Source organism: Corvus moneduloides, chromosome 7 (genome assembly GCF_009650955.1).
Source record: "Corvus moneduloides isolate bCorMon1 chromosome 7, bCorMon1.pri, whole genome shotgun sequence".
NCBI classification, from domain to species: domain Eukaryota; kingdom Metazoa; phylum Chordata; class Aves; order Passeriformes; family Corvidae; genus Corvus; species Corvus moneduloides.
Window position 1 is genome coordinate 29,261,704 of NC_045482.1, and position 17,199 is coordinate 29,278,902.

A 17,199-nucleotide genomic window follows, 5' to 3' on the forward strand; every position below is an offset into this window, starting at 1 on the left:
CTAAGGGAACACTAAGAGCAAGGGTACCTTGGAATATGAAGATGAAATGACTCAAAGTTGCTCCTGAGCTGCAAGACAATTTTGTACAGCCAGAGATTCTACTCACATCTGCAAAGGAGGAACTTCAGCACAGCCTTCAGACAGAGAAACAAATTATGTCCAATGGGAGAGTGTCAGAACCTTTACTCACATGTTTTGTGTTGTAAATAAAGCACCAGCCTTTCTATTCTAGACATGGAGTTATTGGGAAGGGGAACAGCCCAGGCTGTGGGAACATACCAATCTCAAGGTCACGGTTCATTTGCCCTGCCACCTTTTTCAGTTAGCCCATTTACTCTGAATAGCTAAAGGAAAACAGAGATCATGTGCAAATAATTATTTTTAAAATGAAACATCTTTATGGCAAAGTATGCAATTCTTTGTTTATAACCACATGTGCACACACACACAAAGACAGATAGACTGGGAGAATCTGCCAAAAAGAAAAAATCAATTGCACTTCAGGAGTAGAAGAGGTGATCAAGAGTTAAGCTGAATAAATTTTTCTAGTGTTTTAGAGATATGGCTTTAAATGGAAAGAGTCCTTAGCCAAAGCATGTAGTGCCTGGATTTCTGAAATCATTTGGAATTGAAGCAAAACACTGATTATTGGGCCTAACTTTGATACTAAGAGGAAGTTAAGGAAACTTGACTGTTCAGCTGTGTCATCAGGACAGGGTAGGAGATTATACAGTCTGATAAAAGTAAAAAATATTTTACTTTTTTTTAGTCAGCTTTAGGCAAACATTAGGATCTCAAGGAACATATTTCTGGTTGAGAAGCAACCAGAAGAGCTGTGATTTCAAGATCTTGGGAACAGAGCTGCTAAGGTCAATTATGACCTTCCCAGCTGATGGAAGGGTGGAATCAAGCACTGGTCTCCTCCCTACTGTAAAGAGTGAAATACTGCACTCAGACTGCAAAGCATAAACACATGTATTGAAAAATGAATGATGTTTAAATGATCACCTTGTTTAAATGATCCACCTTAATGCTGTTTGCATTGTACAACTGGAATTGTGCATCTTGGGGATGGGTTGATTGCTTTGCATGAGCAGTGCTAGGTCTGACAGGATACTAGAAGTGATTCCTGATAGTTCAAAATGGGCAAAGCAGTTTTGATGTAGTACTTCTTTATTCCTATTAAATCAATCTGTTGTTATGTTTACGTATAAGAGTCTTTTTAGGGCAAAGCAGACACAACTCAAGAGAAGCCGAAATCTGAGTTAAAACTAAATATGAATATAAGCTCCCTCACTACTTCTCATATGTGCAGGTAGGCCCTTCCTACATATCTCCTGTGGTAATTTATACATTCCTACAACATAACTCTTGAATGATTCAGAGTATTTTGAGTGGAAACTAAATATAAATTGGGAGACGTACCTACAGTAGCTGAACCAGAAAGGTTTCAGTTGGACCAAGCACGGGGCTAATAATGCCAAGGTTGTGAGTTTGATCCCTGTATAGGCCATTCATGTAAGAGTTGGACTTGATGTTCCTTGTGGGTCCCTTCTACCTCAGAATATTCTGTGATTCTCTGATACCTTGCTTAGAACTTACTGTCTCTGCAGGATCATGATGCCAACCCATTATGCTTGGAGCAAAAGCTTGTGCCAAAGGCGTGGGGGCAGCACAGGATTCAGCACGGGGCGGCAGCTGCGGCACAGCCACGTCACAGCGCTGTGAGGGGCTGTGTGACACAGCCCAGGTAACTCACCTGGCACAGCCGTGTCACCAGCAGCAGCACAGCGTGTGACACTGCCCAGGTAACTCACCTGGCACAGCGTGTGACACAGCCCAGGTAACTCACCTGGCACAGCCGTGTCACCAGCAGCAGCACAGCCGTGTGACACAGCCCAGGTAACTCACCTGGCACAGCCATGTGACACAGCCCAGGTAACTCATCTGGCACAGCCGTGTCACCAGCAGCAGCACAGCCGTGTGACACAGCCCAGGTAACTCACCTGGCACAGCCATGTGACACAGCCCAGGTAACTCATCTGGCACAGCCGTGTCACCAGCAGCAGCACAGCCGTGTGACACAGCCCAGGTAACTCACCTGGCACAGCCATGTGACACAGCCCAGGTAACTCATCTGGCACAGCCGTGTCACCAGCAGCAGCACAGCCGTGTGACACAGCCCAGGTAACTCACCGGGCACAGCCGTGTCACCAGCAGCAGCACAGCCGTGTGACACAGCCCAGGTAACTCACCTGGCACAGCCGTGTCACCAGCAGCAGCACAGCCGTGTGACACAGCCCAGGTAACTCATCTGAGCACAGCCATGTGACACAGCCCAGGTAACTCACCTGGCACAGCCGTGTCACCAGCAGCAGCACAGCGTGTGACACAGCCCAGGTAACTCATCTGAGCACAGCCGTGTCACCAGCAGCAGCACAGCGTGTGACACAGCCCAGGTAACTCATCTGAGCACAGCCATGTGACACAGCCCAGGTAACTCACCTGGCACAGCGTGTGACACTGCCCAGGTAACTCATCTGAGCACAGCCGTGTGACACAGCCCAGGTAACTCACCTGGCACAGCCGTGTCACCAGCAGCAGCACAGCCGTGTGACACAGCCCAGGTAACTCATCTGAGCACAGCCATGTGACACAGCCCAGGTAACTCACCTGGCACAGCCGTGTCACCAGCAGCAGCACAGCCGTGTGACACAGCCCAGGTAACTCACCCGGCACAGCCGTGTCACCAGCAGCAGCACAGCCGTGTGACACAGCCCAGGTAACTCACCTGGCACAGCCGTGTCACCAGCAGCAGCACAGCCGTGTGACACAGCCCAGGTAACCCACCTGGCACAGCCGTGTCACCAGCAGCAGCACAGCGTGTGACACAGCCCAGGTAACTCACCTGGCACAGCCGTGTCACCAGCAGCAGCACAGCTGTGTGACACAGCCCAGGTAACTCACCTGGCACAGCCGTGTCAACAGCAGCAGCACAGCGTGTGACACAGCCCAGGTAACTCATCTGAGCACAGCCGTGTCACCAGCAGCAGCACAGCGTGTGACACAGCCCAGGTAACTCATCTGAGCACAGCCATGTGACACAGCCCAGGTAACTCACCCGGCACAGCCGTGTCACCAGCAGCAGCACAGCCGCGTGACACAGCCCAGGTAACTCACCTGGCACAGCCGTGTCACCAGCAGCAGCACAGCCGTGTGACACAGCCCAGGTAACTCACCTGGCACAGCCGTGTCACCAGCAGCAGCACAGCGTGTGACACAGCCCAGGTAACTCACCTGGCACAGCCGTGTCACCAGCAGCAGCACAGCGTGTGACACAGCCCAGGTAACTCACCTGGCACAGCCGTGTCACCAGCAGCAGCACAGCGTGTGACACAGCCCAGGTAACTCATCTGAGCACAGCCGTGTCACCAGCAGCAGCACAGCGTGTGACACAGCCCAGGTAACTCATCTGAGCACAGCCATGTGACACAGCCCCGGTAACTCACCTGGCACAGCCGTGTCACCAGCAGCAGCACAGCGTGTGACACAGCCCAGGTAACTCACCTGGCACAGCCGTGTCACCAGCAGCAGCACAGCCGTGTGACACAGCCCAGGTAACTCACCTGGCACAGCCGTGTCACCAGCAGCAGCACAGCGTGTGACACAGCCCAGGTAACTCATCTGAGCACAGCCGTGTGACACAGCCCAGGTAACTCACCTGGCACAGCCGTGTCACCAGCAGCAGCACAGCGTGTGACACAGCCCAGGTAACTCATCTGAGCACAGCCGTGTGACACAGCCCAGGTAACTCACCTGGCACAGCCGTGTCACCAGCAGCAGCACAGCGTGTGACACAGCCCAGGTAACTCACCTGGCACAGCGTGTGACACTGCCCAGGTAACTCATCTGAGCACAGCCGTGTGACACAGCCCAGGTAACTCATCTGAGCACAGCCGTGTCACCAGCAGCAGCACAGCGTGTGACACTGCCCAGGTAACTCACCTGGCACAGCCGTGTCAACAGCAGCAGCACAGCCGTGTGACACAGCCCAGGTAACCCACCTGGCACAGCCGTGTCACCAGCAGCAGCACAGCCGTGTGACACAGCCCAGGTAACTCACCTGGCACAGCCGTGTCAACAGCAGCAGCACAGCGTGTGACACTGCCCAGGTAACTCACCTGGCACAGCGTGTGACACAGCCCAGGTAACTCACCTGGCACAGCGTGTGACACAGCCCAGGTAACTCATCTGAGCACAGCCGTGTGACACAGCCCAGGTAACTCATCTGAGCACAGCCGTGTCACCAGCAGCAGCACAGCGTGTGACACTGCCCAGGTAACTCACCTGGCACAGCGTGTGACACAGCCCAGGTAACTCACCTGGCACAGCGTGTGACACAGCCCAGGTAACTCATCTGAGCACAGCCGTGTGACACAGCCCAGGTAACTCACCTGGCACAGCCGTGTCACCAGCAGCAGCACAGCCGTGTGACACAGCCCAGGTAACTCATCTGAGCACAGCCGTGTCACCAGCAGCAGCACAGCGTGTGACACAGCCCAGGTAACTCACCTGGCACAGCCGTGTCACCAGCAGCAGCACAGCCGTGTGACACAGCCCAGGTAACTCACCTGGCACAGCCGTGTCACCAGCAGCAGCACAGCGTGTGACACAGCCCAGGTAACTCACCTGGCACAGCCGTGTCACCAGCAGCAGCACAGCGTGTGACACTGCCCAGGTAACTCACCTGGCACAGCCGTGTCACCAGCAGCAGCACAGCCGTGTGACACTGCCCAGGTAACTCACCTGGCACAGCCGTGTCACCAGCAGCAGCACAGCGTGTGACACAGCCCAGGTAACTCATCTGAGCACAGCCGTGTCACCAGCAGCAGCACAGCGTGTGACACAGCCCAGGTAACTCACCTGGCACAGCCGTGTCACCAGCAGCAGCACAGCCGTGTGACACAGCCCAGGTAACTCACCTGGCACAGCCGTGTCACCAGCAGCAGCACAGCGTGTGACACAGCCCAGGTAACTCACCTGGCACAGCCGTGTCACCAGCAGCAGCACAGCGTGTGACACAGCCCAGGTAACCCACCTGGCACAGCCGTGTCACCAGCAGCAGCACAGCCGTGTGACACAGCCCAGGTAACTCACCGGGCACAGCCGTGTCACCAGCAGCAGCACAGCCGTGTGACACAGCCCAGGTAACCCACCTGGCACAGCCGTGTCACCAGCAGCAGCACAGCGTGTGACACAGCCCAGGTAACTCACCTGGCACAGCCGTGTCACCAGCGCACCCTGCTGGACACAGGCCAGAACTGCGGCAACACAGACCCTGCTCACATCGCCTTTTGAGCACTTGATGCTCGTGTAGAGGGTTTTCCTCAGGTGTCCCAGCGGGTTGCATTAGGGTGATTCAGAGCGCTTTGAGGTGTCAGTACGTTCATGCAGGTGTTGCAGAGCAGGGGATTCCTTACCATTGAGAAGCCATGTGATGTGAGGCACAGGGACCCCTCCCACACAGCACTGCAGCACAAAGTCTTGCCCTTCGCTCACAGTGCATCCTTTCAAGACGCTGGAAAAGCACGGAGCAACCTCTTCAACTTTAGGCCCTTTAAAACCAAAATGAAAACAGTTCCTTTAACTGAAACTGATGAAATTAGCTTTACCACTTCGAGCCTTTTTCTAAGTATGCTTAGGCAACCACGGTTTCCAAAGTGCAGACGGGTTCACAAGAGCTTACTTACTTCTGACAGTTAACAACCAGCTGGTGCAAGTCTGGCCTTTGGAGTTGACAGCTGCACAGCTATAAGATCCACTGTCCCTCAAGTAGGCTTTCTTTATCCATAGACAATGAATTCCATCTTCTTCATATATTTGGACATCTTCTCCAGCTTTAATAGGTCGACCTCCTTTGAACCACTCCACATCTGGTTTTGGCTTTCCTGAAACTAAACAATCAGATATTTGGATTTTTAAGAATAGGTATTCATAATTAGTGTTATTTAGTATATATTTATTTAGTATTATTTACTTCAGTATAAATTAGGTACACTTTACACTACATAATCACATAGTCCTTAATGGGCAATACAAAAAACTATTGTCAGGAAGATAGTTTGATATTTTTGATCTTCCAAAACTTCTTGGCCAGTCCATCTTTTAAAATAACAAATATTTGGTAACCTGAAAAACCATATCTGAAAAAAATCTTCTGTCTGAAAACTGTTCTTCTAAAAGTCACAGACAAAATGGATGTGAAACTGAAACACAGAAGTCTGTCTGAACACAAACCTTTCTTTACTCAGCACTGACACAGGTTGCCCAGAGAGGTTGTGGAGTTTCCCCACCCAGGAAATATTCAAAGGACACCTTGGTACAGTCCTGGATGTGCCTGAGGTGAGGCTGCACAAGCAGGGAGAAGGGCCAGTGAAAGCAACCCTGGTCAATCTCCAGAGAGGATTCTCAGGGGAGTTTCTCGGATTACTTACTAAAGTGCATTAGGGACATTCCACTGTGACCTCCCTGCAGACACCCTGCCTTTGCATGTAAGAGTTTGTGCTTTGGGTCCAAAGCCAAATGAGAAGGCATTCACTGGCTTCAATAAAAACTGGATGATTGCCTTTTTTCTCTACAACAAGAACTGTATTTCCCTACCAAACAAGGTCATGAATTAGCTAAAGCTTATAAAGTATGAGAGATGCTCTGACAGAAAACTACTAAAATTCATATTTTTAGTAGTATACCTGAAAAATAAACTACTCAAAATGTGCCAGGATCTTCAGAATCTTTTCTCCACTCCACACACTCTGGACTTCCGATAGAAAGTATATTCAGTACTCATGGGGCAAGACTTACCAAGAAATGAAATAAATTACCATGGTGTTGTGTGATTTGTTTTGGGTTTGGGGTTTTTTTTGCCTCTAGAGAAATAAAAAAAACAACAATTTCTTCCTCATTTATGTGAACGCTTTAAAGTGCAAATGTTATTAAAAAAAAACCACTAGAAAAATGCTTCCAGATTATTTTCTAAAATTGCAATTAAGAAAAAAAAAGAGACGTGTTCCAAGTCTACTACCTAGATGCAGCAAAATGTAGCTCTCATTACTCTTCTGAGAGGTTAAAACCCGTTCAAATTCTGTGGAACAAACTCTAAACCTCACTTTTAATTCTGACTTTATCATTTCAGACGTTAGGAAGCACTCAGATCAGGCTGACCAAATATGAGACATAAAAATAGATGCCTCAAGGGACATGCAGTGACTGATTGTATTTTCTTGTCTGATGATTTTTTGGCTCAAGGGTAGTGTAACTAATTACAGTTCTTGAAAGTGTGTTCTCTTGCACCCTCATATAAGAGGGCCTAAAACTACCTCCTAGAAGGAGCAGCATTGGTTACATCTGGGAAACTCCAGATGAGAGAGGAGATGGACACTATGGTATAGGATGGTTTGAAAATTTCACTAAGTGTTGTGGAAACAGCATTGGATTCTGCATCTATTTCCAAAAGGCTTTAGGAGGAGAACAACTTCCAAAGAAGAAGGAATTACTTTCCACTTCCATGCACAGAAAGGGAACCCCTTTCCAACTAATCCCAGGGGCTGGGATAATTTTCATGCCTTTACCTTTGCTCTTGAATTTAATCTCCTGGCCTTCTGATGCTTCCAGGCTCTGTGGATGGATCTCAAACTGAGGGGGAATTCCCAGGGACTCCCTCGTCTCCTCCATTACAGACCCCAGAGCTCCAGACCTGTTTTCTGCTTCTCTGGTCCTGGGACTGACATGCCCTGTTAGAGGTGGAGTTTGTTGAGCTGACATCAGGAGCTGCACCGCCCTTTTCCTGTTTTCACCCTGTCTGATGGAAGAGGCCTGGGGTTCTGGCTTTGGTTCTGGTTGCAGTTTGACAGATTGTAGTGTGATGGTGCTTGAAGTTTTCTGCAAGACCTGAGGTCCCTTTTTTCCTTCTTTATGTTCTTGAGAAGACAGTGCGTTGGTTTCTTGGTGCTGTACTTGCTTACTTTCTTTGGCTTCTCTGGTGATGTAAAAGGACTCTTTCTTTGCTGACACCCTGTCTTTGGTTTCAGCCATGAGTTCTGTGCTGCTGGATTTCAGCTCTTTAGCAATCCCATTGCTGGTTGCCTGTTTAAATTCTGAATTTTCAACAGCTTTAATGGTTAATGTGGTTGGTTTCGATGGCATGCTGAAGGAAAATAAGAAGTTTGGAGATATAAATATATAAGCCCTTAGCAAGAAGGTGAACTGATTAGCCTTTAGCTTCTTTCACACAGATCAAGAACATGGGTCAAGGAGGTGAAGTGAAAAGCTTCATAAAATGAAAACAGGGCTCAGACACTATCTCAACTCAGGAATTTCGGGATACAAGTCCACTGCTCAAGTTCTAATATGTTCTGTGAGTCAGACATTAACCTTGCATGCTCTGCTTTGGATGGGAAGCAATTACATGAGATCTGAATGACCATGATGTAACACTACTTGATGCTTTAATAAATTGAGGTCACGTACAATCATAGCTCAAAATGTCACATAAAATACTTCCCTAAAGGGAAATGAAAATGTAAATTCTGAAGTGATTTTACTATTTCTAATTGTGGTGTCTTGTAATTTAAGTAACTTCAAAACAAGACTGATAGGACACTTGACCAAAGTCTAGGGGAGAGAGAAGGGGTATTGGCACATTAAAAACTTGACTGGATGTAACAATATTAGCTATGGATTTATTAGGAAGAGTTTCTCAGAATTACAATGGATCTGCTGCTCAGTATTTTGGGGGCACAAGAGTCGCTGACTAACTGGGGACTTGAATCTAAATCTCCTTCACTGAAGGTGACTGCTTTGATCCCTAAGCTATCACCTGTAGAGCACTGTGTCTGTGTCTCACACTTCCACAGTATTACTCCAAGGCAGAATGGGAACACATTTGAAATAAATGCAGTAATTTCCAGCCCAACTCTGTTTTGCTACACTTGGTGCCATTAACTTATTCTCTTAGGGAGACTTGTGATATTTATTGGGGTACTTTCTTCAGCTGGAGTTTGATGTACTGTTTGAGATTTGTAGTGACAACTGTAAGACTTCTTCATTTTACAAAATGTCTTTTTTTGTGAATAAATGATGGAGGATGCAGAACTACTCTGGAGAACCACATGCATGGGGAGTTCTGCCTGCAATGCAGTTTCATTTATACTAAACTTACTTTCAAGTATGTTCCTAAAAATCACACAGATCTGAAAAACAGAATAGCACAGCATTTTCAATTCCACTTTGCAGTTAGGACAATGTGAACATGCCATTTTGAAATCTCACCCAGGGCATGTGAGGACAGATAAACATCCCAATGACTATAAAAAAACTGGCCTTCATCAAAGTGTCTTACACAGACAGCCCTGATCTTTTCATTCCTGCATTTTCCATTCATGAAGAAAAGTAATTTTATAAAATAATTTAAAAATTTTAATTTTAAAAATCATGGTAAAGGCCTAAATATTAATTTTTTCTTGTTACTTTACCCCTACATTTGTATGTATTTTCAGACAACAGCAAAAACCACGGCCATACCATGTTTAGTTTATGACAGGAAAGAACAGCCAGCTCAGTACTGACAAGGTGCACTCAGGCTGTTAACTCCAAAAAGGAAGTTTGACCCTCTGGTACAGTGTAGAATTTCTGCCTACATAGCTTATTTTAAAATTTTGCTTTCCTGGAGCAGACCAGAACTCTGTATTTCATAATGTTGCCACCAGTTCCACCAACTATTTCCTACAAGTCTACCAGGACAGCTGATTTGGGCAGCAAGAGAGAATCTTATTCCAAGCAAACACTTTCTTAGTTCCAAATACATACAGACCCTCCAAAAATTTATGACTTTGTGAAGAAAGCACATGCAGTAAATATCAAAATCAGTGCACTGCAATTAAATAGTCAGAGAAAATACTGTAGTAAAAACATACCAAGGTGGCTGAGGGTATGTGTCAGTCTTATCTGGACCTGAAACATAAAGGAAGAAACAGGTAACTTACACACAAAATACGGTGCACAATTCCAAAAATTTGGAAGATTTTAAGCAAAAAATATACTTAAGAACCTTCACTCTTTCAATTTAGTCAAGATTGACTATCACCACACCTGAAATTGATATGGACAACAGGAAGCTGCTCAGCTGAAACACAAAGAGGTCTTGGTCCATTTTGAGACATTGCTGAGTCATGTTCTCACAACCCTGCAGAACTAAAGGTTCAGTGAGCCTCAAGATCTCTATGTTGGGGGAGAGCAGTAAGGAAGAGATTTCAACTGGGAAGCAGCTTATCAAATCTTATGATAACTCCACAGAGTTTGTAGAGGTGGAGAAAGACAAACCATCAATCAGTCCTACACCTGAGGGTGCTCACAGTGAAACTGCAGCTGTCTCTGGCTAAAACACAGAACCAAGTCAACAGGAGTAAGACCTCCCAAAACCTGGACCCACCTGTAAACATTTACCAACCCATTTGCTGTGTAGCAAGAATTATCACCTTTAACATGAAAAACAAAAAAGCTAATGCATCACATTTCTTAACTTTGCAATACCACCAAGAAATCTGGGAACATGACTGGGCTATATTGATTTGCCAAGGTGCCTCATCAGATGCACTGATAAAACTGAGCACATATTTACCCACAATCAGTCTCCTAATTTGTAATCCTCCATGACAGTGTTTGTTTCTCTTGGGGGCAGCATGAGATAATGAATAGTTGTGAGGAGAGAAATACCATTCTAGGTCAAATACCAACCACATCTCTCCATTACCCCCTAATTAACATTTCAGGATGCAATTTGTTTTCTCCTGGTCAGATCAAAGCTGCACCTACACTGTTGTCAGCTGTGAGACTAGAAACTACAGTAGAAAGACATGTAATAATATATTTGCAAGATAGCAAATTTTTCAAGTCACCAACAAGCACGTCATAAAAAAGCTTTCAGAGTCTCTGCCTCAGGGAAAAGATAAAATCATGTGATGGATGATATCCTGATTTCCACTGTGTTTTACAAGCAAAAATCCACATCTAAATGCTTGGACTTGCCAAGCCATTTGGAGCGACGTAATGAATCTATTTACACACAAAAGTTGCAGTGAGAGAGGGAAAAACCCATTGACCTAATTTCAATAAACCTTCCAATAAACAGAAGGTTGAAATAACAGAAATATTGAAATTAAAACTGAAAAGACTGGATAAATGCAGAAAAGGAAGCTTCATAACTACTGGTTGTAGACAAGAAAATACAATGCAACCCTGAATGAATAGGGTTGCATGGTATAATCCAAGAATATTTCCTCCTCCCTCTTCACCTTCCACTCAGAAAAAAATACAGCTACTGGAGGAAAATATCTATATATGAGATTGCATGTCTTTGAAAGAAAATGTAGTAATTCTGAACCACTTGATTGTCTGCTAACATCTTGCAGCAACTCTGACAACCTGATTTAATGGATAATGAAAGAATTAGGTATTATATATTGTGGTCAGGTAAGTGGAATCATCCAATTAATCAAGAGCACTGCAAAAGAGTGCCCTTTTTACCGACCCGCACTAATCCAAGAAAGAATGCCCACATTATTCAGAGATGTGGTCAGCATCTGTAGCAAACGTATACCACAAGTGACTTTGTGACCCCAGTTCCACATCATCTCTCAAGGCAGATGTAGCCATTACAGAACAGAAAGCTCACCACTTCAGGGAGAGCAATTAGGGATCGAGTTTTATGTTTAGATAAAAGGCTTATTGAAAGGAACAGCCCTTTCTCTAAAACTACCATTGAACAGGCAAACTACAGAAGCTTCTTCTACAGTGGCTTCATCAGGTCAGACCTTACAGATAAAAAGTACAGCTTTAAGTTGTAGAAAGGTTAGCTGTGGTTCTGAGCGTACCAAACGTACATCCACTTGTTATTTATACTCTTGATACCTTACAGAGTGACAGCATTGATGTGAAACCTAAAGTCTTGCAACAAAAAACTCACTGCTGGCTGCATATGTAACCCATTGACCTCATGACTGCAGTTGAAGCCAGCAGCTGTGGTTTTAATTATTTAATTGGGTCCAGTGACTGCTTACCCCCTGACTGATGAACTTCCTCTTTAGTGTGCTTGCTGAAGGCTGTATGATTTTGAGGCTGATGCAAAGGGCACCCTAAGAAGCATCAAACTTCAAGATGAGCTGTATATGATAATGAATGTATGGAACAGAACATCCTACTTATACAAAGATATTTGTTTCCTTAACAAGCAGTGAAATAGGCAGGGTTGGGAGTTGAGAAGCCTGAATTTCAATCTTATTAACTTGGGGTTTTTTTCTCTCTCACAATTTAGAATTATGCTCCTTTACTTTACTTTCTTAGTTCTACAAATATAGATAGAATTTTCCCTCCCATAAGGGAGATAGTATAAATGTGCATCTTGTGGTAGTACTCAACAAATACAAAATTAATTATTGATTATTATGACAAGTTCCAGCTTCCATATGCTGAAATTCAAATCTATGTTCAAAACATAGAAGTCAAAATCACAGTAAAAGTGAAGAGGTGTTTTTAAAGGAAGCTGTTACAAAGCACTTGGGCAACCTTTTTTCCCATGAACCAACACAACATTTACAGTTGTAGCACACTCCAAGTTATCACAGCATCATTTAGTGAAGAGAGAGAGAGAGAAGAAAATAATGGGAGGAAGTCAATGTTTCTTGTGAATGTCGAGAACACAACCAGATAAATTTTAAAGGAATGTCTGTGGCTCACTTTTCTCTCTCCTGCAAACCCTTTGCTGTACCTTGAACGGTGAGCTCTGCAGACACTGATGCCTTCCCAGCACTGTTCACCACTGTGCATGTGTAAATTCCTGAATCAGCAAGCTGAACATTCTGGATCTCCAAGAACTGGATGCCTGTTCTCTCATACATGTTGAGACGCTCATTTTGCTGCAACTGAATATCACCCTGCAAATATCACAGGATACCATGAGACAGCAGCTATTGTTAAGAGAAGGGGAGCAAGAATTTTTTAGTAAAACATGAAGTCAAAATGCCTTTCTCCTATCCTTTAGCCAAATTCCTTCTATGAATAATACTCATATGGTATAAACAAAAAAAAAAAATTGTGTCCAAAATTCTGTAATTCATATCTTCAGGAGGCTTTCTTTTTCCTCTATTTTTCCACCTACTCATCTCAGTTTGGTTTTGGAGTTTCCCTGTTTATTATACCCAGATTCCTAGAAAAAATTATTTTCATTGTATGTGGGCTCAAGCCAGTTTTATGTTCCTGTTTGTTCCAGGAAGTTAAATGCTTTTGAGCAAAAGCTTCCAATCTGGAGAGTAGTTCTCTATCCCTCAATAGTTACACTGGAGTTAAATCCAAAGATATGGCTGTGAGGCAAGAAGAAATGTGTGTAGGTCTGTGTTCTCTGTTACACAGAGTAGATGATCACAATGACGATTTTTACCTTTAAATTCTACAAAGCAATTGACCAATACCTCATTTGTGAGCACATCAGTTCTTCTGCTTCAGCAGCAGCCATTAAGAATGAGTGCCTTGCTATCAGACACCACAGTTTCTCCCATCCTAAGTTTAGGAAGGGAAAGCCTACAAAGCTACAATTTTACTTGGGCAGTAAACATTTGAGAAACATCAGTGTTTACAGACACTCATTCTTGAAGTCTATCAACTTACTGCTATCTGGGTGCTGTAGGTCCTAATGGAATTTTTAAAAGCTAGCTCACATCAGGGGGTTGGTGATGATACAGAAGCTTCTGTTCCTTGCAACTTAACAAGTAAGAAAATTGGAAAGAAAACAATAAGCAAAGTAAGATGTTTACAAACAGGCTTATTTATTCATTCTGAAAAGTGCAATTTTACTTGTTGATAAAGCTTCCATGCTGTAAGGAAGGTGGTCATCTATTAGTCCTGCAGTAGCCAGAAGTGGTCCAGCAGCCATGTAAGTTCATTGCCGTGAGGCACACATTATAGAAGGTGATAATCAATAGCAAAATATATAATATAACCTCCAGCAAACTGCAAAAAATGTATGGAGAAGTACCAAAGTGTAGATCCAAACTGCTGGATTGGTAGTTCCTACTTCCTGTTTACCACACAGCCCAAACCAAGAGAGCTGAGTGACAAATCCTGTTTTGCACAGAGCTGCATGTCTGGAAAACCTGAGCGAGCCTGGTGGGACTGGAACCAGGCTGTGGTGGAGCAGCTGCACTGCAGAGTCCCAGAGAGCCAGTAGCTTCCCACAGAACTGAGGGCAGCTGGAAGGGGAAGCAGACTCCAGATGGAGCCACCAGCTGAAGGAGATGTCAGTGAGCGCTTCCACAGCAAGAGGCTGCCTGTGTTGGGGATGTACCCTGACATTCTTGTATTACAGACAAGGGTAAGTCTGGAATAAAGCAGAAAATTACTTGGAAGCATTTCCCTGTTCTCTGAGAAGTTTTCTGAGGTGGTTTTGGCTTCTTTCCCCTCCCCCCCCAAAACCTGGAGATACAAAGAGAAAATGGAAGCACTGATAAAAGTTGAGTTTTTTTCTGTTGACTGGACATAATTGTCTGTTGAAGGCTGAAGGGGAGCAGGATGCCATCAGAGCAGTCATATATTTGCTCTTCCAAATTAAAGAAAGTAACTGTAATCCTCTAGAATACTGACAGTTTCAGTAAAAGTGGCATAATCAGTGTAATATCTAGCTATCACATGAAAGCTCTCTCCTTACAAACAAAAAAATATGTTTGGAGGTCTTGTGTATGCCCAAAGGGACACTGGGACTTAAGACTTCAATGTTTTTTCAATAGTCTACTGATTTTTAAATATTGCTCATATATATGTCTTTTCTGTAAATGACAGATACTCACAGTTCCCAATTTTACTGCAGGTCTGAAGCTGACAGCTGCTTTTCATACCTCCTATTTTCTGTCAGACACTTTTCTCTTACCAGTGTTTTAGCAGAGGCCAGACTGAAACCGTTGAACAGTTGTTCATCTAACTTGAATTTTTCATTTTTAATTTGCAAAAAACAGTTGTGTATACCAAACCCCAATCATATCTGTTAATTCCTAAACAGTTATTTTTCTTTTCAATACAATTTAATTTCTTTGCAAGCATCATCTTCAATATAACGTACAGGTAAAATTCAATGTGAATGGTACAGAAAAGGAAGTCTATGACTGAGACATTGACCTGGAACTTGGGAAATACAGTTATAATTTTCACAGCTGTCAGAGACTCCTCTGTAACCACAGTCAAAGTGTTAATTCCCTGCAGACCTTCCCTATAAACAGAGGTAGACGTAATATTTTCATTCTTGTCCTTTGTCCATTTCCCTGACCTATTTAGTAAGGTCTTTGGGCAAGTACATCCCACACTTGGTATTTTTTAATGGAAACTGGATGTAGTTCAGTGCTTTCAGATGGTTTTTGTAGAAATATTTTCAACAATGAGACATATAAGGGAGAAGTTTAGACTGAGAAGAAGCACTATCATCTTTTTAAGTTTATTCAGCATAAAAATGAGGAAGAAAATGGCTCTCCTTGTATGTAAACTCTCACCATGATCATTTGGACTGTCAAGTCCATTTCATCCTTTCACGTCACAAAATTTCAAAAGAGACTGAAAACATAAACTTTTGGGGAAATCATACCTTAAACCAAGTTACTTGAGGCTGAGGTCGTCCTGTTATTTTACATGAGAATTTGCCTGTTTGGCCTTCACGCACAACAACTCTGTTGGGTTTTGTAGCAAACTTGGGTGGACTTTCTCCCCAGATGCTTGGCCTCTGCTCCACAGATGGAACAGCAAGTCTTCCCCTGGAAAGGCAATTGACATTCTGGTTTTACAGAGGAGCTGGAAGCTGTTGTGGTTAGAGCACATGTCAGAAAGCATCTTAGACCAGTGGTCTACCAACAAGGGTATATAATTTATGGCAACCTAAACTGTAGTTGCAAAATATTTTTCTTGGCCAGTGGAAGAAATGGAAATGCTGGTGATGACTGCTCTTGACTCCTCATGCAACTAAAACGTGTTATCTTATGCACCCTCATCTGGCATCCACAGAACAGATCTTGGAGAAAATTTAAGTTGTTCATAAGCAGAGCTGGGCAAACCAAAAGATAGGAAACACTGTATTCATTTAGTTTTCTCCATTTTCTGTTTTTTAGTTGCCTCCTAAGAGTTTATTTGTGCATGCTTGTTCACTGTTCACAGGTTTTTATCGTGTAATTTGTTTCGCTCGTGAGTGCAATTGACACAGTAATTTCTGATTTATGAATCAGAACCTTGGTTTTGCAACATTTCCGACATGTCCTGTAAATATTTTTGGTCTGGGGAAAACTTTTATTTGAAGTCTCATTTGCTACATTGTTTGCAAAGCAAACATGATAAGGGCAGAAACCCAAAGTACACCTGTCCCAGGTGAATTACCGTTAAGTGTAAATGCCCAGCTCTACTTACATGGCTGGCACAGCTGGGAAATGACATGTGGGATGAAACTGAAGTTGCATCAGCGACTGCAGTCCAAAACTGTAAACAGTTGCCCAACCATAAAACATCAAGCAGTATTATAGCATGAAAAAACCCAAAAAGGCGCAGCTTCAGGTCTGTAAATGTCAAAGGGAACACACTCACTCTTTGCTCTGAAGCCTTGGTACAACAGACACATTAGCAGATGGCAGATGGTGATTTTGGGTTTTTTTTAAAACATTTAATTTCAAGCAAACTGAACCATTTTCAAGATCTTTTCCAGATGGCCTTTTACCACATGCAAGTAAGATGTGTCAATACTTCACCATTTCTGCCAGGTGTCAGATACTAACAGAGACTGCATCGCCTTAGTCCAAGGTGCTGCCGAGACATGGTGGTTGCCATTTGGGCAGCTCAAGGTTTCTAAGCAAGAGATGATACCAATGAAAGGATTTACATGGACAAGAGGACCAGCAAAAAGTATTGAGAGAAGGGTGATTTTAACATGCTAAAATGAAAATCACTTTATCATATAATTAAATATCTGATAGCTTTTAATGTCATCTCCCTCATACTACCACTAAAGAAGAACAAAATTTGTATTAAAGAAGTTTTTCAGTAACCATCTTTACAAGGTGACTCTATATATCTATACACACAGCATAGGAAAAGAAAATCAACTACTAGCTGGCCTACAGCTTTATG

General features: G+C 44.0%; 1 protein-coding gene across 1 annotated transcript in view; it reads right to left on the reverse strand.

Annotated features, from left to right (window-relative positions):
* The window catches only part of MYLK (myosin light chain kinase), a 198,776-nt gene that overhangs the window by 104,118 nt on the left and 77,459 nt on the right, over window positions 1-17,199 (reverse strand). Inside the window, exons 5-10 of the mRNA XM_032115204.1 lie at window positions 15,677-15,842; window positions 12,821-12,986; window positions 9,972-10,008; window positions 7,629-8,203; window positions 5,751-5,954; window positions 5,481-5,615 (exon numbers count right to left, since the gene is read on the reverse strand). Of these exons, the coding sequence (XP_031971095.1) occupies window positions 5,481-5,615; window positions 5,751-5,954; window positions 7,629-8,203; window positions 9,972-10,008; window positions 12,821-12,986; window positions 15,677-15,842 (1,283 nt within the window). The remainder of the gene's footprint in view (window positions 1-5,480; window positions 5,616-5,750; window positions 5,955-7,628; window positions 8,204-9,971; window positions 10,009-12,820; window positions 12,987-15,676; window positions 15,843-17,199) is intronic.